The 19,475-nt window shown below is 36.9% G+C and overlaps 7 protein-coding genes across 8 annotated transcripts; 4 read left to right on the top strand and 3 right to left on the bottom strand.

Moving 5' to 3' along the window:
- Window positions 1-2,247, top strand: LOC109582601 (probable G-protein coupled receptor 157). Its single transcript, XM_019997410.1, has 3 exons — window positions 1-738; window positions 1,682-1,894; window positions 1,952-2,247. The coding sequence occupies exons 1-3, from the start codon at window positions 46-48 to the stop codon at window positions 2,123-2,125; spliced, it is 1,080 nt and encodes a 359-aa protein (XP_019852969.1). The 5' UTR covers window positions 1-45; the 3' UTR covers window positions 2,126-2,247.
- A 308-nt stretch (window positions 2,248-2,555) lies between these two features.
- LOC105312973 (probable G-protein coupled receptor 157) lies at window positions 2,556-4,015 on the top strand. The gene is made up of 3 exons (XM_011406028.2): window positions 2,556-3,300; window positions 3,438-3,635; window positions 3,712-4,015. The coding sequence occupies exons 1-3, from the start codon at window positions 2,572-2,574 to the stop codon at window positions 3,928-3,930; spliced, it is 1,146 nt and encodes a 381-aa protein (XP_011404330.1). The 5' UTR covers window positions 2,556-2,571; the 3' UTR covers window positions 3,931-4,015.
- LOC105312972 (probable G-protein coupled receptor 157) lies at window positions 3,931-5,815 on the bottom strand. The gene is made up of 3 exons (XM_019997430.1): window positions 5,099-5,815; window positions 4,831-5,037; window positions 3,931-4,317 (listed from the first exon to the last, which is right to left on the bottom strand). The coding sequence occupies exons 1-3, from the start codon at window positions 5,783-5,785 to the stop codon at window positions 4,054-4,056; spliced, it is 1,158 nt and encodes a 385-aa protein (XP_019852989.1). The 5' UTR covers window positions 5,786-5,815; the 3' UTR covers window positions 3,931-4,053.
- Window positions 5,816-5,914: 99 nt separating this feature from the next.
- LOC109582607 (probable G-protein coupled receptor 157) lies at window positions 5,915-7,603 on the bottom strand. Its single transcript, XM_019997429.1, has 3 exons — window positions 6,877-7,603; window positions 6,401-6,607; window positions 5,915-6,341 (listed from the first exon to the last, which is right to left on the bottom strand). Exons 1-3 carry the CDS (start codon window positions 7,576-7,578, stop codon window positions 6,015-6,017), a joined length of 1,236 nt encoding a protein of 411 aa, XP_019852988.1. The 5' UTR covers window positions 7,579-7,603; the 3' UTR covers window positions 5,915-6,014.
- Window positions 7,604-7,645: 42 nt separating this feature from the next.
- Window positions 7,646-10,278, top strand: LOC105312971 (Down syndrome cell adhesion molecule homolog). Its single transcript, XM_019997428.1, has 9 exons — window positions 7,646-7,751; window positions 7,804-8,139; window positions 8,187-8,468; window positions 8,524-8,805; window positions 8,851-9,435; window positions 9,489-9,770; window positions 9,818-9,853; window positions 9,901-10,032; window positions 10,082-10,278. Exons 1-9 carry the CDS (start codon window positions 7,706-7,708, stop codon window positions 10,210-10,212), a joined length of 2,112 nt encoding a protein of 703 aa, XP_019852987.1. The 5' UTR covers window positions 7,646-7,705; the 3' UTR covers window positions 10,213-10,278.
- A 2,992-nt stretch (window positions 10,279-13,270) lies between these two features.
- Window positions 13,271-14,844, top strand: LOC109582602 (carcinoembryonic antigen-related cell adhesion molecule 1-like). The gene is made up of 7 exons (XM_019997415.1): window positions 13,271-13,336; window positions 13,381-13,713; window positions 13,767-14,042; window positions 14,093-14,353; window positions 14,424-14,465; window positions 14,516-14,638; window positions 14,684-14,844. Exons 1-7 carry the CDS (start codon window positions 13,291-13,293, stop codon window positions 14,764-14,766), a joined length of 1,164 nt encoding a protein of 387 aa, XP_019852974.1. The 5' UTR covers window positions 13,271-13,290; the 3' UTR covers window positions 14,767-14,844.
- Window positions 14,778-19,424, bottom strand: LOC100634898 (cystathionine beta-synthase-like). Of its 2 annotated transcripts, XM_003387051.3 has the most exons (17): window positions 19,311-19,424; window positions 18,954-19,127; window positions 18,741-18,853; window positions 18,403-18,537; window positions 17,925-18,004; window positions 17,595-17,661; window positions 17,344-17,408; window positions 17,219-17,288; window positions 17,068-17,159; window positions 16,938-17,015; window positions 16,570-16,702; window positions 16,401-16,512; window positions 16,271-16,345; window positions 15,485-15,619; window positions 15,329-15,437; window positions 15,203-15,275; window positions 14,778-15,125 (listed from the first exon to the last, which is right to left on the bottom strand). In XM_003387051.3, exons 2-17 carry the CDS (start codon window positions 19,082-19,084, stop codon window positions 15,010-15,012), a joined length of 1,584 nt encoding a protein of 527 aa, XP_003387099.1. In that variant the 5' UTR covers window positions 19,085-19,127; window positions 19,311-19,424; the 3' UTR covers window positions 14,778-15,009. The 2 variants fall into 2 exon arrangements, with proteins under 2 accessions (XP_003387099.1, XP_019852973.1); XM_019997414.1 differs by lacking the exon at window positions 19,311-19,424 and having other exon boundaries at window positions 18,954-19,238.
- Window positions 19,425-19,475: the final 51 nt, after the last annotated feature.

Raw genomic sequence — 19,475 nt, 5'->3', positions numbered from 1 at the left:
GCCACACCTTCTTAACACCTTCGATCCCACCCCCAATAATGCTCCATGATGATGACTCCTCTCTATCAATATTTTCTAAACAAGATTACAGGAGTAAGGATAGCTGCTGGAATTGCCTCCACTCTCTCCATACTTGGGTCTCTCCTTATAATAATCACTTTCTGTCTTTTTCCTCACGTTAGAAGAACCAAAGTGAGACAAATACTTCTACACATCTCCATCATGGACCTGGGCGTGGCTTTGGCTAACCTAACAGGCAGCATTGTCTACTTTGATCACTATTACTACTCCTATTCGAACGATACCATAACGTGGAAAGAAAATGTTTCGCATGCAGTAAATGTTTCCTGCAAGACTCAAGCATTCGTTGCAATGTACTCAACCTACGGCTCGATATTCTGGACAAACTGGCTTGCCGTGTTCCTCTATTTTACCGTCGTCTACCATTACAACCCCAGTATAAGTAACTGGGTCCTGAGACTAGGTTATATAATATGTTACTTGGGTCCTCTCTGTCTCTGTGTCTGGTTTCTGTGTACCGATAGACTGAGCTTCAATCCGTATGGTTCGGCCGGTTGGTGTACGCTGGTTACTGTGAATGTGGAGAGAAATGCCTCTGATTCTAGTGTTGCTAAGAACTATATAGCGACGACTTTTGGTTACGACTTGTGGATATACCTCACATTTATTCTGGTCCCAGTTCTCTTCATTGGTACTAGATCACACATCAGTATGGAGGTGAGCTACTACTGATATAGTGTAGTGCTACTATTGTCAGTATATGTACATTCTACATCATGCATGTTTTAGGATTAATAATTTGATTTGCTCTGCTTTTACAACAAAGATTTTAAATGCCCAAATATGTAATAGGAGCAAATATAAAATACATCAATGTGTGGGAAAGAACTAATACTCCAATGGGTTGTGTGTGTGTGTGTGTGTGTGTTTACTTTCATTCACTTTGTGATGGAGTGGCGAATTGATGCAGTTATACACAAGGCAATAACATTGTTATTGTTATGTTAATAGCAGCAGCTAGACAACAGGTCTATCATATTAGAAAGTATAATTACTGGAAAATCCTTGACACTGCTTTGCTATTGTTACTTTTGTCATTTTTGACACAATATCCTGTACAGTATAGGGTAGCTTTTGAGCAACTTTAAAAATTCTCTTAAAATTCATTTTTGATCAGAATCAGCTCAAACTTGAAAAACAGCATAAGTACATGTATATGTATCAGAAAAAATTATAAAATTGGAGAATTCTCTCCTAGTCATTTTTGAAAAAATTTGGCCGAAGACTCTGTACTATAGTACAGGGACTTTGGTCCAATTTTTGAGCAACTTAAAAAATTTGTAAAAAAATTAATTTTGACCGGAATCAGCTCAAACTTGCTACACAACATAAGTGCATGTATATGTATCAGAAAAAAATTATAAAAATTGAGAATTCTCTCCTAGTCATTTTTGACAAAAATTGGTCGAAGACCCTGTACTATAGTACAGGGACTTTGGTCTGATTTTTGAGCAATTAAAAAATTTGGATTGAAATCAGCACATGACATTAAAACATGCCTATGCATCAGAAAAAATTTAAATGAAGAATTTTCCTTGCCATTTTGACTAGATACTAATACTACAATTGTGTATTGTATTTTTATTTTTTTTTGTTTTAGCTCTCAGGGACTAAAAACTTAATATCAAAGGACAAACTTTGGACAGCCGTTCACAATGTCGACTTTAAGTTCATTCTTGTTCCTATTACATTTATATTCCTGAGGATATGGACGTGTATTTTAACAGTTTTTCTAGTCTACATTGGCTTGCCTTTCATAGGCAAAGTTCCACATTCCGCAGACGGAGCAATTATTGCATTAATTGGTCTTGCTGTAAGTAAAAATTTAATAAAATAATATTATTTTACTTTGCGTCTTTTTTTTTCAAAGGCTGTGGGTGATTCTGGTCAAGGTGCAGCTAATGCCATCATTTTTGTTTTCTTTACAAAGAAAGTGAGGAATGAGTTGCTGTGTTGCTTGTACTGCAGAAGAAGAAGTCAAGAGACGAGAGACTCTCTCACCAGACCACCATGGGAAAGAACTGCACTTAATACTGCACGATAGTTTATTGAATGTTTGTACCAACTTTTACCTAATGTCATAATTTATAATGTGCATTAGAATTTAGAGCTCATTGCTCATAATATTTATGGTCATTTGCAATTATTTTGGTCTACCTATTTAAATTTTTTTATAATAGATTTACCGGTAATTGAATTTGGTTTTAAAACTTTTAACCACGAAGAGAAAGGCATCATCATGATCTCTGATGTTTTCTTCATGAGAATAAGCTATTTAGAACCAGCTAAATCACAGTAGAAAATTAATACAGCTCATCAAACATAACAATTCTTCTTGATTTTCACCATTTTTGTCGATTTTGATGCAATTTCATTCATTAATAATCACACAGTCTGTACAAGTGACGTCATCTGTTTCCAATCCCGGATTCCCGGTTACGTAGTCTATAATATCTATGATGTTATCTATGGTTTTAATAAACCGTCAAAATGGTGTACGAATCTCTCCTGAGTGGTGTCAATTGCTCTCATACTAATGATAACTATCTTCTTCAGAGATACTCTGTACGAATAACTGTTGCTACCACTTGCTTCCTCTCTATGATTGGAGCAACTTTAGTCATGCTTTCCTTCATATGCTTCAAGACTATGCGCTCTCCCACTCGTCTCATACTATTTAACATTGCCATCATGGATTTCCTCGTCGCCTTTTCTAATTTCTTTGGAGACGTTGGGAACTTTGAGAGCTACTACATCAATACCACTGCCTTGCATTCAGCCTGTCTTAAGGACGGTGTATATCCGTCAGAGGATATGCTCCAGACCCCACCATCTTACATAAACTCAATGTGTATCTCTCAGGCATTCCTCGCAATGTACAGTACTCTTAGCTCTGTCCTGTGGACTAGTGGACTAGCTGTCTATCTATACTTCTCTATTTCACACTCTGGTACTAGGAAAGGCCTGTTCTCTTTAGCTATTTCATTTATTATCAGTTACGTTATGCCTCTTGGAATTTGCCTGTGGGCTCTCTTGACTCATAAATTAGGATATTCCCCATACAATGCTGCCAGTTGGTGTGCACTGATCATATACAATCCTGACACTAACACTGTCGATAAGTATGTTGCTATCTTTGGGTACAATTTGTGGATCTATCTGACAATAGTCCTCACTGTTGTGATTTACATTGGACTAAGACTGTATCTAGCCGATCAGGTGAGGGTTTATCTTTCTTTCATTCATTATTTTGATAGTCTGTACTTTACTTATGCACCATCTCTTATTACTACTCTCTCTCTTTCTCTACTATATATACACACACGCACCCTTTTACTCTTTCCTATGCTATAAAGGAGAAAAAGACTTCTCAGTTTGTGACTCAAAAGAAATTCTGGGACTCTGTCCATAACATGGACTACAAGTTCATGCTCATTCCGGTCTTCTTTATCTTGCTAAGGATATGGAGCTGCATCAGTGACATTATGATGTTTGCTGATGTTGATATGGACGACATACCATCAGGAGTGACATTGACCCTTCTTATTTTATCAGTAAGTGTTATGACGCTATAATAATAATAATAATAAATATATATATATATAATATATCCTTTTTATGGACACTCAGGGTATCGGTGACTCTGGTCAAGGATTAATCAATGGTCTTCTTTTTGTTGTACTCACCAAAACAGTGAGACAGCATATGCTCAACGCTTTCACTTGTAGGTGGAGGAAGATCTCTTTCACTTTCAGAAACAGTCAAGTACAGTCAGCAGAATCACCAAGAGCATTCTCTGATGAGAGAACCCCTTTTTGGTCATCATATGAAGAAATCAACTATAGCTGATAGTTTTGATTATTTTTTTTAATATTATTTTTGTAAATGCTGAATCATTATGGCAATCATTGCCAACAAACTGCTTCATTATAGATACATGCTAAAATTTTTTTTTTTTTACAATAGCAGCAGTTATTGAGCAAAACTCTTATTTGCTTCATAGCAAGAGTCATTTATATTCTCAGTTGCATAAACAGTTCCAGTGCTATCATCAGTGATTAATGGAGTAGCTTCTGTTACTCTGGACATCATTAGCTCATCTCTGTTGTGACGGCAGCAGCGACAGTATCGTTTATAAGCTCTCTGTGTCGGTCTCCATAGTTTCCAGCGAACAGCTTGTGTGAATCCAATGAATAGGATGGCATTGGCAAAACCTTGTGAAGAGTCACCCAGACCCTATGATATAATAAAAGTAATGTCATTGGACTGTTTTTATAACCTTAATGCTTGTCACAGCTATCAATTCTTTGATCACATACCACACTCATCATTAACTTTATATAGTATGTTTTGCCAAGGCTATAGCCCATGTTTTTCCCAGAAAAATGGCTCCAAAATCAACTCTAATTTTTATTATTTTTGATACAAATTGATGTCCTAATGCTATGTAGAAAGTTTGAGCCGATTTCGAATTTTATTTTGCAATTTATGAGCATTTTAAAAACAAGCCAAATTTTGAAAAATACCCAAGGCTATAGCCCATGGTTTTTTCAAAAAATGACTCCAAAATGACCCTCAAATTTTATTACATTTTCTGATACACATTGATGTACTTATGCTATGTAGAAAGTTTGAGCTGATTCTGAAAAATATTTTTGAGTTATGAGCATTTTAAAAAATCAGCCAATGCTAAAGTTGAGTTGCTGTCTGGCAGCCATTGCTATTGTAATGTGCAGTGGTTGAAATTACCTTTGCCAAAACAAATATGGCGCCAACTGTAGAGTTCTTAAACTTGTACTTAAGATCCCTGTCAACATAATAATCAAAAGAATCGACAACCAAACTCCACACTCTGATGAAAATGAATATCAGTGGTATGAATATCATCTTGAGATCTGTTGATTTGGATTCTGCTTGTAAATGAATTCGCATTTTCCCATCTGGTCTGCGTTTGAACTATAATCAATTAAAATAAATTTTCAATATGATCTATATGGCTAATGTTATCTTAACTTACAAGGATTTTTATGTGGCATCTGATTACAATATACATGATTGGGAGCAAAAAGAATGCAGCGTAGACAAACCCTGTATAACCAATCACGACAGGGAACACAAGCTTCTCTTTATGAGTGAAATTGCCATCAGTGATGAGTTTACTTCCAACAATCCCACACCAGCCTGGTGTTGTTTCTGGATCATATCCCAAGTAGCCAACAAAAGAAAACCAGACTGTAACTGCAAATGGTAGCCCCCATGACAATATGTAGTATAATGGAAGGAGCTTCTTTGCTATTGACTCCTTTTGAAAAACAATAATGATCAACATGTAAAAAGCAATGCATATAGTCCATAGTATTGATGAGTTTGTAGTCAGCTGCCCTGTAGCTGCCTGAGCTATGCAAGCACTCTGTATCCCTGCATTCTGGTCCTCCAGTGGTACTAAGCAATAGTTGAGGTACTTGTCAAAATTTGTGAAGATCCCAGAGAAGTTAGACAGTGCAGTCAGTAGGTCTGCAATGGAGAGATTGAATAGGAGTTGCCTTGGGATGGTACGAATGTCTTTGAAAAGGATAAAGGTCAGTATGATAAGGGAGGATCCAAATGCAGACAAGGTGCACATTGTCCCAATGCTTATCTTGAGGAAGACATCATAATAAGCATTTCCTCCATCAAGAAGCGAGTCATTGCAACTAGTCTCCATTGTATATTGCTGTTGGACAGCTGCTGCTGACCTTTGTCAATGCTGACTTGAAGCTATGAATAGCTCAGTTTATTCATAACTTTAACACTATTCAACCCTCCTCCACCTTACATTAGGTACAATAGAAAATGCAATATTGACAAAATCTTTATAAAAAGTATACTAACTTCAAATATAATCTACTTAATAATAATCATTAACAGTACATATATAAGTAATCATAAATACATCAGTTAATCTCATTTGAGCCATACAATGAAATATCAGCACTGATAGTGCCAAGGGAGCGTGACAGAGTAGAGTTATCGCCGTCTCCCTCTCCCTCAACTCCTCCTCCCCTTGAGGCTGTGGAGTTAGTATAAGAGATAGTTAGAGATCTAGATGTAGTTGGTGTGATATAGGCATCATTCACAAGGGTCTCGTAACGGCTACAGCAGTAGCATCGACAAATACGGCCACACTTGAAGAGCAACAAGAGCAAACGCTGCCTCACTGGTGGAGTGAGCAAGCAGAAGAATATACCATTAACAAAGCCTTGTGATGAATCACCAATGCCCTAATAATGATATTAAAATTATGGTTACAGTTGTGTAAAAATACTTAAATATTTCTTACCGCCATGAAGATTAAGGCAGGACTTATTTTACTATTTCTTAAGGTTGCAATTTGATTGTCATTAAGGTAAAATGTAGTCACGTCAGTGATAAGTCCCCATATTCTAATGAATATGAACACTATTGGGACAAATAGTAGCTTTCTCTCTGCTGCCTTTATACTGTTCAAATGATGCTCAATATAGTGATAGTTCTCCACTGGCTTCTTCTATAAGAGAATACAATAATAATCATACATAATTGATCTAGTAGTGCTGCATGCATGGAGTGGTTTTATCAAGTGAAATAATCTATAATGTAACAGCTGTTCATTACTCTAATAAATGATTATCTATAAAGTGACTACTTACAAACTGCAAACAGTGCTAATTATGCATCTCATTGCAGGCTGGCAGTGGAATTGTGGCTTTGTAATATAAAACAATGTATAATAGCAACAGCTTCCTCAAGCAATGCTGTCATTATGCACAGCCTTACCTTGCACTTTGCATGACAAAAGAAAGCAATAGAAATAGTCGTGAGAAAAATTATTGAAGGGTACAGGAACATCTCATAGCCAACTATAGGCCGATAGATGTCTTTACCATCATTGTCACCAGTGAAAGTACAAAAACCAGGTGAAAACCCGGGCTGGAATCCAAAAAAGTTCTTGCTTATGAACCAAACTGATATAGCTAGAGGCAGACCCCAGCATATAATCATACAGATAGTCATTGAAACCTTGAAACAGCTACGAGATGGTCGAAAACAATGAAGCGTTATGTAGAGATAAGAGAGGAGCACTATAGTCCAAAGTATTGATGAATCAGTGGCAAACAGGCCAAAAAATGCATCAATTTTACATGATAGAGCTAATAAAGAAGAGCTATCATTGATATCAGAAGGATCATTCACGTTACGAAACCGAGGGGACATTGCTGCTCCCAATAGGTTAGCTAGGGCCACTATCAAATCAGCCACTGAGAGATTTAGGAGTATGAAGCGACCCGTTGTCCTCAGTTCTTTGTATAAGATATACGAGAAAATGATGGAGGTTGAGCCGAGGATGGACAGGAGACACACGATACCAACTGATATATTGAGTGCTATTATGAATCCTATATCTTGGGTTGGAGAGACGTCTCCCTGGTCAGCAGAAAGATTATTTCCATGATCATAGTCATAATGAGGAAGAAACATTGCAAGAGCTAGATCTAGATGATCTATGTCTAATTATGAATTGTGGGCGTTTAATAGTTATAAAAAACCAAAAAATAATTGTACATTGTAGCACCTTAAGTTGAAAGAGAAGAAGAGAGAAGAGAAAATGAGCTGTATGACACTTTGGAACTTAATCTTCTTGCTCTTCATTTGTAAGCAATACTAACAATAGATCTAAACATTAGTATTGTTATTCCTTTGCAGATGCTGCTGAAGGGCAATGCCCTGCAAACACAACATCAATCTTTGTCATTGCTCCCAGGACCATCAACGTACCACTGACAGAGCCTGCATGCCTAGGCTGTAGGTTCCTCAACAATCAAGGTGATCGGATTACCTTCTCTGATGGCATGTGGAGCAGAGGTGGGACTTTGACTCTAAATGATGGCGACTTCAATGGAAATGTCAGCATATCAACAACCTCTGATACCATTTACCTTACCCTCAATTATCCTGATGATGTTGTGAGTGTTGGTGATACACTTGTATGCTCCTCAACTCAAGCTGGTAGTCAAAATACTGTAACAATTGGAGCTTTCAGTAAGTAAATGCATACACTTTGCATCATTAAAAAATATTTCTTATAGACTTTCTAAACCCAGAAATATCTCCTAGTGGTACTGCCTATGTTACTGAAGGAAGTAATCTAACTTTAAGCTGCTCTGATCCTGGTAATACAGGCACAACAAATTACGTGTGGCTCAACAGCACTGGTGATGCACTCACCTCTGAGACCACCAGTCCTCCTTTAAATCTTCAGTTGAACCTGATTCAAAGGTCCTCTAGTGGAGTGTACACATGTAGCTCAACTAAGCCATCTGAACTACCAGGAGTTACAATGGATACTAGTGTTACCATTGATGTCCAATGTAAGGACTTGTATACATAAATGCATTACATATTAGGTCAATTTTTCATATGCAGATCCTCCAGAAGTTGCTGTTTCTCATGGTAGTATTTCTTTAACTACTAATGAGTCTGTTACCATTAACTGTACGTATACAGGCAATCCTTCATCATTCAATGTGACGTGGCAAAAAGATGGAAGCCTACTTATCGACGCTGATTCTCAGATCGACACTCAATCCACAACCTCCGAGCTGACCCTGTCCCTGGTACAAATGAATGACAGTGGCAGTTATGTGTGCATAGTGGAAAACATAGTTGGCAGTACCAACAGCAATCAAGTCATTGTAGCTGTTCAAGGTAAATGAATTTATAATTCCCATTTTCATGATTTGCTTTTTTTAGTTCCTCCTGAGCCTGTGATGGGGCTAATGGCTAATACTACAAGCACTTCAGTCACTTTGTACTGGTCACTGGGTTTTGATGGAAATTCCAACATTACAGAAATTGTTATCAATTATTCTTCCAGTAGCTATAATGGAACCATCACTATCGTGGGTGATATGGTAACAGAGGCTGTTATTCGAAATCTCCATCCCTCCACCATCTACTCATTCTCGATCACTACTGTAAATGACATTGGAACTAGTAACCCAGTGAGACTGAGCGTAATGACAGATCCTCTTACTCCTCCTCATTCACTGAGTGTTCTCTCTCTCGGCTCCACTGAGACTACCATTGCTTGGGCTGCTGTCTGGAATCTATCAACTCAGTATCAAGTTATGCTATCAAAGGTTGAGGACTGCAACTATGATCCAATCACTATTGTTGTAGCATCTTCTGGGGAGACTATGGAAGTCTATACTATTACTGGTCTTAAACCAGTGACCAATTACACTGTCTCTGTCACTGCTCAGTTCGTAATGAGTAATATGCTGAGTTTCATGAGTCAGCCTTCGGAGAGTATCTCATTTTTAACTGCTGCATCAGGTTAGATATTGCATGTTGAGACTACATAGTGATCAATTTATATTTAAATGTAGCTCCTTCCATAAACCAGTCAGTCCTGTCAATACTTGGTGATGACACACTCATCATTCAATGGAGTTATCTCCATGATGGTGGAATGGATCTGATTCATCTAAGGGTTCATTGTAGCAGTGGCATATCTATAAATCTCACTGATGCTACCATCACTAGCATAGCTGTGCTAAGAGTGGAGAATGGACTATACAATTGTACTATAACTTCTGCCAATAGCATCAACTCTACTTCAGTTCTGACTAACACTGTTCAAGTCACTAATGCTCCTAATGCATGTACCAGTAAGTATTAATAAAAGAGTATTATAAAATGTTATTTTTAATTGTAGATACGCCAACTATTAGTGTACAAGGGAGTGCTTGCGGTAAGACAATAAGTTGTTGGTAAATATAATTGATTGAATTCCAATAGCTTTGTCTAAAACTGCTGTGTTTGGATCAGTTGTTGCTGGTGCGAGCATATTTTGCTCAATAATAGCAGTAGTGGTCACACTAAGCATTTGCTTCCTTTACCATAAGAAGAGATCAACTATGACTGTTGCAGGTTAGTAGCAATCAGTACTGAGGATTGTGTATGTTTTATGTCCATTTAGTCACACCAATGAAAGAAGAGTCAGTTTATAATACTGGTGATGGGAGCAAATCACCTTTAGCTCCAGTGGGGATAGCTTGGGAAGCTTGTGAATCGACTACTCAAGAAACCAAAGAAGCAACAGCAAAATGAGGGAAAAGATTTAGACTAAAACAAACCTGCATGCATAGATATGCTTTCTTTATTTGATAAAAAAAATTAAAATTTAGCAAAAAAGACAAGCGTTGCATTAGACAGCTAGTTTGTAGGATTTCTATTTTCACTGTTTAGAGTGTGGCCAATTAGTAATATTTGTAAATACTATCAATGTATAATAAACTTTTTATTGAATGTGGGATATTATTCAGTTTGAAAATGGAAAGTGTAGTGTTATGAAAACTTGAATTGTAAGTAGACAGTTTATAATAGACTTATAATACAATATGTGGGTTGACATTTATGTTCAGACTGTAGTAGACTAAGTATATTATGGAGCGTGTGGGCTGATGTGCGAGAAACTCATCGAAGAATTAAGAACATGTCACTTGTGTTGTTGCTGTGTCTCATTACTTTGTCTTTAAGTGAGTGCTTTTAAAACTAAGATGCTATTTTAATTTATTTATTGCCATAATTTATATAGGTTTTATTTCTGCTCAATGTCCTGCTAATGTTAATTCAATTATCATTTTTAATGATAGAACTATTTATGTGCCATTAACAGTACCATTATGTCTTCAATGCAGATTTTTTAATGAGTATGGAAATTTTATTTCATTCTCTGATGGTGTATGGAGAAAGGGCAGTACTATGCTAAACAATGGCAGCTTGAGTGGTAATGTTAGTATAACGAGCACTTCTAATGCAACAGCCCTCACTCTAAATTATCCTGATGCTGTTGTTAATGTTGGTAATACTTTAACATGTTCTTCATCATCAGCTGGTTCGCAAAACATTATTACTATTGGAGCGTTTGGTAAGTTGGTTAATATTTAAATTAAGAGATTCATTTTATTATCTTTAGATTTCCTTAATCCTATTGTATTTCCTAATGGGACAGTTAATGTTGCTGAAGGATCTAATCTAACACTAACATGTTCTGATCCTGGTAATGCTGGTACCCCACGTTATGTATGGATCAGGGATGGTAGTCAATTGACTCCTGTAGTTAATAGTCCTCCTTTGAGTCTACAACTTACTAATATCACTAGAAACAATAATGGAAACTATACTTGTCAACTAAGTACTACTGATTTGCCAGGAGTATACAGATACAGTACTGTAATGGTTGATGTATTTTGTAAGTTTGAAATAATCAATGTCATTCATTATCTTATTATTTAATTATAGACCTTGACATAGCATCTGATCTAGTCACTAAAAGGTCACCAGTTGATTGCAACCATACTGTAAGATGCTCATTTTATTCTAGTCCAATGATTGATTCAGTGATTTGGTCACATAATGGAACAGAGCTAAACCCTAACAATACCCCACATATCAGCATCATTACTCATTCAACATATTCTGAACTTATTTTGTCACCTCTTCAGTGGCTAAATGACAGTGGAGAGTACACCTGTGCTGTATCTAATGGTGTTATCAATGATAGCAAAGTACTACTGGATCTAATAATTCAAAGTAGCCATTCACAATAAAAATACTTATTTTACACCTTGTTTTGCACTTAAAGGTGTATCAAAGTGTAAAATTTATAAATACTAAATTTGTTATTCTTTCAGTTAGACCTGCTCCAGTGTATAACTTAGCAGCACCTGAATCGGATATCACAAATACCAGCATTAGGTTGAATTGGTCGTTAGGTTTTGATGGCTACTCTTCTTTGACTGGAGGAATATTGTCTTATGTTGCTGTCTTTAATGGAGAGGGTAGTGGAGTGATACCTTTTACAGGAGCATCTGTAATGGGAATAATAGTATCAAGTCTTCAACCTTATACTGGTTACAATTTTAGTGTTATTGTTACAAATGGCATTGGCAATAGCTCAACAGAAACTATATTTGCAAAAACACTTTCAAATTGTAAGCATAATATCCACAATGACATCATTTATTTGCATGTGTCATAGCTCCTTCAGCTCCTACTCTCAACAGTGTGCTTGCCTTCAGCTCAACCTTTCTTTTTGCTACTTGGAGTGTAAGTATACATCCCATTGTGAAGGGTCTTGGTCATAATTTAATTGTGCTTCACTACTTCACTGGTTTATAGGCATTGTAATTGTATTTTGGTGCCATCACAATGTAAAACAGTGTATAAACCATTGTTCCTTTATAGGATAACAGAGATCCGTTGACGCAACAGCCAGTCCATACATACAGAGTGGTATATTATGAAAATGGACAGAACTATCATAGCACTCGCAATACCACTGATACTAATCTCCCAATACACAATCTTTCCAAAGGAGCAAGTTATTCTGTATTAGTTTATGCCATCAATGCTATAGGAGCAAGTGAACCAAGTAATATAATCACAACTGTGACTAGTGATGATGGTTTAAGTACCAACAAAAGTAAATAATGTGTTTTGGCATTAATTTGACATTAATGGTCAAAATCTAGGTGTTTCATTATCATTGGGAATGATTGTACTGGTATTTAATGTAATTTGTACTGTGCTAGTGATAGCTACAGTAACCTTTGGTATCAGCTATTACTGCTTTAAGAGGAAAAAGGAAGTAATTGGTCAGTCCATGAATTATTGTCATTCCTTTACATAATACTTTATTTTTAGAAAGTAATGTTGATTTGCAGGAATATGTCAAAAGTAGTGCACAAGCCACTACTGTTATGCATGATGAGTTACCTGATACAGGAGTAACAGGAATGCAAGCTAATGCTTCTTGCATTTCTACAACTGTACCTCAACCAGGTCAAATGAATCTTATTGGATCCACCCATCAACCCACACAGAGCAACCCTGCTTATCAACCCTCTGCTTCTGCTGATAAGTCAATACATGAGGCTTTGCAGGATGACACACCAGACGATTATGAAAATATGGAAGATTATGTCAACATTTAAATTTAAACTTCTTTCAGTGAATGTATAATCAGTTTACTTATCTTTCTGTAGCAGTATAAGTTGTGTGTAGCTAAGCTAGTAACAATTAGTACAGGATTGCACATGTTCACTGTTCACTGCATGTATAAATCTTTCTTAAATAAAATCTAAAATCACAGGAATGGGGTGGGGGTGAGAATTATAGAGAAGCATGGCATCTGCCCTCCTTCTGCTGTTCTTTCTTTCATCATCTTTAGGTATTCTCCTCACATACAATTAGCTATTATTATTATTGCTATAGGACTAGCTTGGGCTCAATGTCCTCCAGACAGTACTTCCATTATGATCATTAGAGATCAGAAAATTCATTTACCTTTGACAGAGCCAATATGCATCATCTGCAGGTTCTTCAATAATCAAGGTAACTTTGCTCCTTTCTCTGATGGTGTCTGGTGGCTGGGTAGTATGGTTCTTAATGATGGTGACTATGATGGAAATGTCAGCATATCAAGCACTTTTAATACAGTTTACCTTACTCTGCATACTCCTGATGCTGTTGTGAATGTTGGAGATGTTGTAGTCTGTTCCTCAAAAAATATTGGTCTTCAAAACATTGTTACCTTTGGAACATACTGTATGTCAGCCCTATATAATATAGTTCATATTATAACATTGTGTTTTTTTTAGCTTTCCTTAATCCAATTGTATTTCCTAATGGGACAGTTAATGTTATTGAAGGATCTAATCTAACACTAACATGCTCTGATCCTGGTAATGCTGGTACTCCACGTTATGTATGGATCAGGGATGGTAGTCAATTGACTATAGTTGTTAATAATCCTCCTTTGAACTTATACTTAACTAACATTGACAGAGAATCAAGTGGTGAATACACGTGTCGATCAATGAGTGTCCATATGCATGGAGACATTCGTGAGACTAGTGTTAGAGTCAATGTAATAAGTAAGCTGACTAAATTAATAAATAATTAACTTTATATTATTCACTTGCAGGCCTCCCAACTGTTAATATTATCACTCATCAAAATGACGAATCTATTACCATCAATTGTACCTATGATGACTCCGTTAACGTGACATGGGAACATAATAACTCATTGCTTGAGCCTGACAATGATCCTTATGTCACAGTAGACACTCAGTCTAGCTACTCTGAGCTAACAATCTCTCCCCTTGCAGAGGATTACAAAGGAGAGTATCAGTGTATCGTTAGTAATGATGCTGGAACTGCAACAAGCGAAAAGGTCCAAATTGGTAAGTTAGACTTCACGCATTGACACATTGAGCTATTAAGAAATGATGGTTAGTTTATTTTCATTTATAGACGTGGACATACACCACACTGGATACAGCAAAAGCATTCCAAGTAATCCTTTTATCATTAATAGTTGATGTGCAGTGTCATGTTGGTTGCAGGTAAGTACACTGCTATAATCCTAGTTATAATCACGGCCTGTGTGGCCTTGCTACTACTGGGAATAGTCATCATTTTGACTATAATTGTCTGTCTATGTTGCAGGAAATATTATGTTCTCAAAAGTAAGTGCATGCTGTTGTGTTTTAATTTTGTTACGTATTGTACAGGCGATAATGAAATACAGGGTATCTCATTTAACATAAAACTAGATGGTGAAAAAGTATTGCCACAAGAAAACGTGTATAACTGATTTAGTAGATGTTTTTTTTTGTCAAAATTTGAGATTAATTATGAAAAAATTTTGACTGTTCTACAGACAGCTATAAGGTACTAAGCAGCTAACAATAAAAGGTGACAATACAAAGTGTCCATGTATTAATACAGTAATAAAACAAAACTAAAGTTGCACATCAAAATAAAAATAAAATTATACAGTTATTAAGATAGTCATTATTAATTTTTTTTAATTGCTGGTCTTTTAAGTGGCAATTCTTTACTCGTGAAGGCCATTTTGAATTGAAGGTGGGGCCGAGATGTAGTTCAGAAAGTCAGTACCAGTGATGACCCCTATCACTTGACTGTGCTTCAGGGAACTGCTAGCGCTAGGAGCTAAAATTAGCATAAAATTATAATCATTGTGTTTTGAAAAATCTACAGGAGGTAGTTGTGTTTAGTTTGGGGCTCACCTTTAGAAACTAGAGCATAATTATCTCTGTTCAATGCACGTGAAACCTGACCCAATGTTCCTGTCATTTCAAACTAATGCAATAAAGCAGTATTATAAATATTATTTTTTTAATTGTCCTTATTACCATCTCAAATTTCTTCAGCATGACTTTTGATACAGGATCGGTTCCCTCAACTTGAGCAGTGCTCATTTTCTTTGTCATGTCCGAAACTGAAGCCACACCCACTGGATCACTAAAAGGAGCATAATTAATTTGAAGGGATTAAGGGCCAGGCCATACCCAAACTTTCCTAAGACGGGAATAAAATCAACGCCTTCGTCCTTGAAGAGTTTAATGGCCTCAGAACACGTGATATCAGCCTTGAGGCTAGCGGGAGTGGAGAATTCCAACTCACTCACTGGTTTATTCCACCACCTGAAGAATTAAGAAATGAAGGAGTCATTTTGATTACTTTAGCACAAATTAAACTGAAACAAGTAAAAGAATCATGCCCTGTAGTTCTTATTCCTTAAACTGTGAGCACTTGCTCACCTTTGAAGAGTGATGAAGCATTGTCTATGCGAGTTAGCTAGTTATTAAAAATGCTCATATCTCAAATATTGTTGCTCAGAATCAAGTCAACTCAAACTTTCTACACAGCATAAGTACATCAATATGTATCAGAAAATGTAATGAAATTTGGGGTGATTTTGGAGCCATTTTTCAGAAAAAAACCATGGGCTATAGCCTTGGGTATTTTTCAGATTTTGGCTCATTTTAGAAAATGACCGTAACTTCAAAAATTGAAGCTGGAATCAGCTCAAACTTTCTACACAGCATAAGTACATCAATATGTATCAGAAAATGTAATAAAAAGTTGGGGTGATTTCGGAGCCATTTTTTAGAAAAACCATGGGCTGCCTTGGGTATTTTAAAAAAATTTTGCATTCTCTTAAAATGGCTGTAACTTTAAAAATGAAAGTCAAAATTGGCTCAAACTTTCTACACAGCATAAGGACATCAATATGTATCAAAACAAAGCAATACTATAGCTTGATTAAGTGAGGATCATGTACTGATACATACCATTGTGTTGTTAGTTTAGCTGGAAGTTCAAGAAATCCTTTATCAATCATCCAATCATCATTAACAAAACGTGACCTAAAGAGAGAAATAACAATTAAATATCTTTTGCCTCCCTCACTCTATCTCTTACATATAGTTTCTAATGGAGTCAGGAAGTATAACAACACAACGTTGGCCCTTTCCAAAATTAAAGTCTTTGATAGCTTTTATAGCACCAGCCAAAGCACTACCACTGGAGCCACCTAATAATAAAACACATTAGAACATTCTCTCATTAAGTACCCTTCATTCTTGCTTACCACAGAGCAATCCTTCATCGTTTATGAGTTTCCTGGCATAAAGGAATCCATCTTTATCGTGCATCTTGTACCACTTGTCAGTAATTGTCCTGTCCATACCAGCTGGGAAGAACTTCTTCCCAATACCTTCAACCTTGAGGAATAGACAAAAACAATGGATATCATAATTATAGTGGCTATATACTATCATACCATCATGCTATCAAAACAATAAATTGGATGTGGTGATTACTATCAAAATTTTGGGCAAATTTCAGAAAAGTCACAAATGCAACAGCTACTGTATTAAGGTGAGAGATAATTTAGGCTACTACTTTACAACTTGACCTCTCACAGAATTGATGCTGAGATTGTTCACTGTTACTTACCAGGTAACTCTTGATTGGTCCATCATTTAATTCAGGCGGGCTGGCTAGTATTGAACCATACGGATCAACAGCAACTACCTAATAGAGAAATCAACATTAATGACCAGTGAGTGTATTATAAATTCCTTACTTTGCAATTCGGTTGTCTTTCTTTTATCTTCCTGGCAACTCCAGTCAGTGTACCACAGGTGCCAGCACCAATTACAACCATATCAACATTACCTTTACAACGTTAATGCAATTTAAAATACACACGTACATATACATTGACACTGTCATACCTCCTGTCTGTTCCAGTATCTCTTCTCCAGTCGTATCATAATGAGCAATGGCATTCCAAGGATTCTTATACTATACACACAATACAAAAGTAAGATTATGTGCGACATATATGTATTATACATACTTGATCAAATATAAAAGAGTTTGGTATTTCTCTTTGAAGCCTGTGGGCAATGCTTATGTAGTGATCTGAAAACAAGATAATTCAAGAAGTAAACACTAGTCACTGCTATGGTGGCTACACAAAGACAAAAACATGCACACATACACACACAAAGTGCCCACATACATTGCATCTGACACAATAAAGACATTTTATTGGCCAGAAGCAAAGGTCAGCTCTCTATGTTGCATGTCTAAAAAACAAAAATTCACCAGAAGTGCCAAAAGGTGCAGCTGGTACACGAATAATCTCTGCGCCGAGAGCTTTGAGAACTACATCCTGTGAGGGCAAGGGAAAGGGCACAAGCATGTAAAGTACAGAGCCAGTCTCCACAAAGAGAGAGTGAGTGCAGCTTGCTTAAAACTAACCCTTATGTCATGTATCATTAACAATAATGTAATACAAATAGTAATAACAACAATAACAACAATAATAATAGCAATAAATAATAATAAATATTGGTACCGTCTCCTTGCTAGCAAGTCTCTGCTGGCCAGCCAGTAGGGACCTGTTTTGAATAGGATAAAGTGAGTGAGGATTACCTTTTCGAGGCTGTTCTTGTCCAACATTACTAATATGAGACGATAGCCTTTGACAGCAGCCACCAAAGCAAGACCAATACCTAAGAGTGGAGCAAATAGTACAACCATACTCCAACAATTAGTAGTATATATAGGCATGCATGGAACATAAGGTGAGAGTCAATCCACACTACATGGAGCTAACAAATTACATTAAAAGCTTCAGTGGGCATTAATCAACATACACCTCTTTTCAAGTCTGTTGTCCATCTGAATGCGCATGCGCGGTTGTTGTCCATTCATTTTAATGCATCTGCGCATGCGCAGTATGCAAAACTAGCTTTTGAAGGGGACAACTTACCAGAAAAGAGGTGTACAATGTATAACAAGCAAGCACAATACCCACATGACCACTTGACACTATTAATAACAATGACAATAATCCTGTGTATGTATGTATAAATGAATGTGTGTGTATAAGTAACTATAGTCTCCTCACCAGTGTTCCCTGAGGTTGGTTCTATGAGAGTGTCTCCCGGTTTTATTGCTCCACTTCTCTCGGCCTCCTCTATCATCCTCACAGCAATCCTGTCCTTAATGGAGCCGCCAGGATTCATAAACTCACACTTGGCAACTACACAATGAACGCCAAACAAAAAAGTCAGTTTCATCCAAAAATTTACAAATGTAGTACGCACAATGCGAGTATTTGTTCCGAAAATTTACAAATGTAGTAGGTACAATGTATTTGTTCTGTCCCATTAGTTATGTGTGCATTTCAACAAATATTGTTATTTCATGCCATATATGGAAGTCAATGCTTTTAGATGCACTTACGGAGTTCACATTCAATTCCTTCGCTTTTGGCAATTTTGTTCAACTGGATCAACGGAGTGTGTCCATATGCATCCAAGACACTGGGCAAAACAGAGCAATGAGAGACTGCCTTCCTACATAAAGAAACACATAGAAACACATACACATTTAATATATAGAAGCATTATTATCATTATACTTGGGCTTGCTTTATAATTATACTGGCCTCCTTACCTTGGAGGATTGAATGTGTGTGGAACAGGGCACGAAGCGTCCTTCTTGTCAAGCGACCACTTGCATTTGGGGGCTGCGTCGGGCAAGACGATCCCCTCCATGCTGGTCTTGAGTTTTGAGATATCAGCCATGACTTTAGCTCACTGGGGCGACGGAAAGAAGAGCAGAAAGTGCCTAGAAACAGAAGAGAAGCAGACATGATTGGTAGGTGTTTACACGTGCGGACCAGTCAGTCAGGTCAGACCACACACGAGATAGCCAAAAACAATAGACACACTAAATTTTGCTGCAAGACTTTGTACTACAGTATAAGTGTCTGTAGCAGTTGCTAGGGCTACTTCCTTGCAATCCACTTACCAAGAGACAAGAGTAGACTGCGAGAGAGGAGAGGCAAAGTAAAGGAATAAAGATTCACCTTTTGGCGAGCCTCAATTAGTGGATAGAATCATATTCCGAGGGTGTTGCGGCATTCAATGAATATCAATATACAACCTCAAGCTCGTGCTGGACACGTGAAAAAAA

Source organism: Amphimedon queenslandica, unplaced genomic scaffold, assembly GCF_000090795.2.
Source record: "Amphimedon queenslandica unplaced genomic scaffold, v1.1 AMPQUscaffold_13373, whole genome shotgun sequence".
NCBI classification, from domain to species: domain Eukaryota; kingdom Metazoa; phylum Porifera; class Demospongiae; order Haplosclerida; family Niphatidae; genus Amphimedon; species Amphimedon queenslandica.
The sequence above is the reverse complement of the archived record's forward strand: the minus strand, read 5'-3'. Positions and strand labels throughout refer to the sequence as shown.

Coding starts and splice junctions, on each gene's coding strand:
- LOC109582601 (XM_019997410.1), top strand. CDS start 46: ATGATGATGACTCCTCTCTATCAATATTTTCTAAACAAGATTACAGGA. Junction 739..1,681: donor GATCACACATCAGTATGGAG/GTGAGCTACTAC, acceptor TTTTTGTTTTAG/CTCTCAGGGACTAAAAACTT. Junction 1,895..1,951: donor TTGCATTAATTGGTCTTGCT/GTAAGTAAAAAT, acceptor TTTTTTTCAAAG/GCTGTGGGTGATTCTGGTCA.
- LOC105312973 (XM_011406028.2), top strand. CDS start 2,572: ATGGTGTACGAATCTCTCCTGAGTGGTGTCAATTGCTCTCATACTAAT. Junction 3,301..3,437: donor GACTGTATCTAGCCGATCAG/GTGAGGGTTTAT, acceptor TATGCTATAAAG/GAGAAAAAGACTTCTCAGTT. Junction 3,636..3,711: donor TGACCCTTCTTATTTTATCA/GTAAGTGTTATG, acceptor ATGGACACTCAG/GGTATCGGTGACTCTGGTCA.
- LOC105312971 (XM_019997428.1), top strand. CDS start 7,706: ATGAGCTGTATGACACTTTGGAACTTAATCTTCTTGCTCTTCATTT. Junction 9,436..9,488: donor ATTTTTAACTGCTGCATCAG/GTTAGATATTGC, acceptor ATTTAAATGTAG/CTCCTTCCATAAACCAGTCA. Junction 10,033..10,081: donor ATCAACTATGACTGTTGCAG/GTTAGTAGCAAT, acceptor ATGTCCATTTAG/TCACACCAATGAAAGAAGAG.
- LOC105312972 (XM_019997430.1), bottom strand. CDS start 5,785: ATGGAGACTAGTTGCAATGACTCGCTTCTTGATGGAGGAAATGCTTAT. Junction 5,038..5,098: donor GATGCCACATAAAAATCCTT/GTAAGTTAAGAT, acceptor AATTGATTATAG/TTCAAACGCAGACCAGATGG. Junction 4,318..4,830: donor CCATATTTGTTTTGGCAAAG/GTAATTTCAACC, acceptor ATTATATCATAG/GGTCTGGGTGACTCTTCACA.
- LOC100634898 (XM_003387051.3), bottom strand. CDS start 19,084: ATGGCTGATATCTCAAAACTCAAGACCAGCATGGAGGGGATCGTCTTG. Junction 18,538..18,740: donor AGGAATTGAATGTGAACTCC/GTAAGTGCATCT, acceptor TTCATTGTGTAG/TTGCCAAGTGTGAGTTTATG. Junction 17,289..17,343: donor ACTCTTTTATATTTGATCAA/GTATGTATAATA, acceptor TTGTGTGTATAG/TATAAGAATCCTTGGAATGC.
- LOC109582607 (XM_019997429.1), bottom strand. CDS start 7,578: ATGTTTCTTCCTCATTATGACTATGATCATGGAAATAATCTTTCTGCT. Junction 6,608..6,876: donor TTTGTCATGCAAAGTGCAAG/GTAAGGCTGTGC, acceptor ATTCTCTTATAG/AAGAAGCCAGTGGAGAACTA. Junction 6,342..6,400: donor CTGCCTTAATCTTCATGGCG/GTAAGAAATATT, acceptor TATCATTATTAG/GGCATTGGTGATTCATCACA.
- LOC109582602 (XM_019997415.1), top strand. CDS start 13,291: ATGGCATCTGCCCTCCTTCTGCTGTTCTTTCTTTCATCATCTTTAG. Junction 14,043..14,092: donor TGTTAGAGTCAATGTAATAA/GTAAGCTGACTA, acceptor ATTCACTTGCAG/GCCTCCCAACTGTTAATATT. Junction 14,639..14,683: donor GAAATATTATGTTCTCAAAA/GTAAGTGCATGC, acceptor CGTATTGTACAG/GCGATAATGAAATACAGGGT.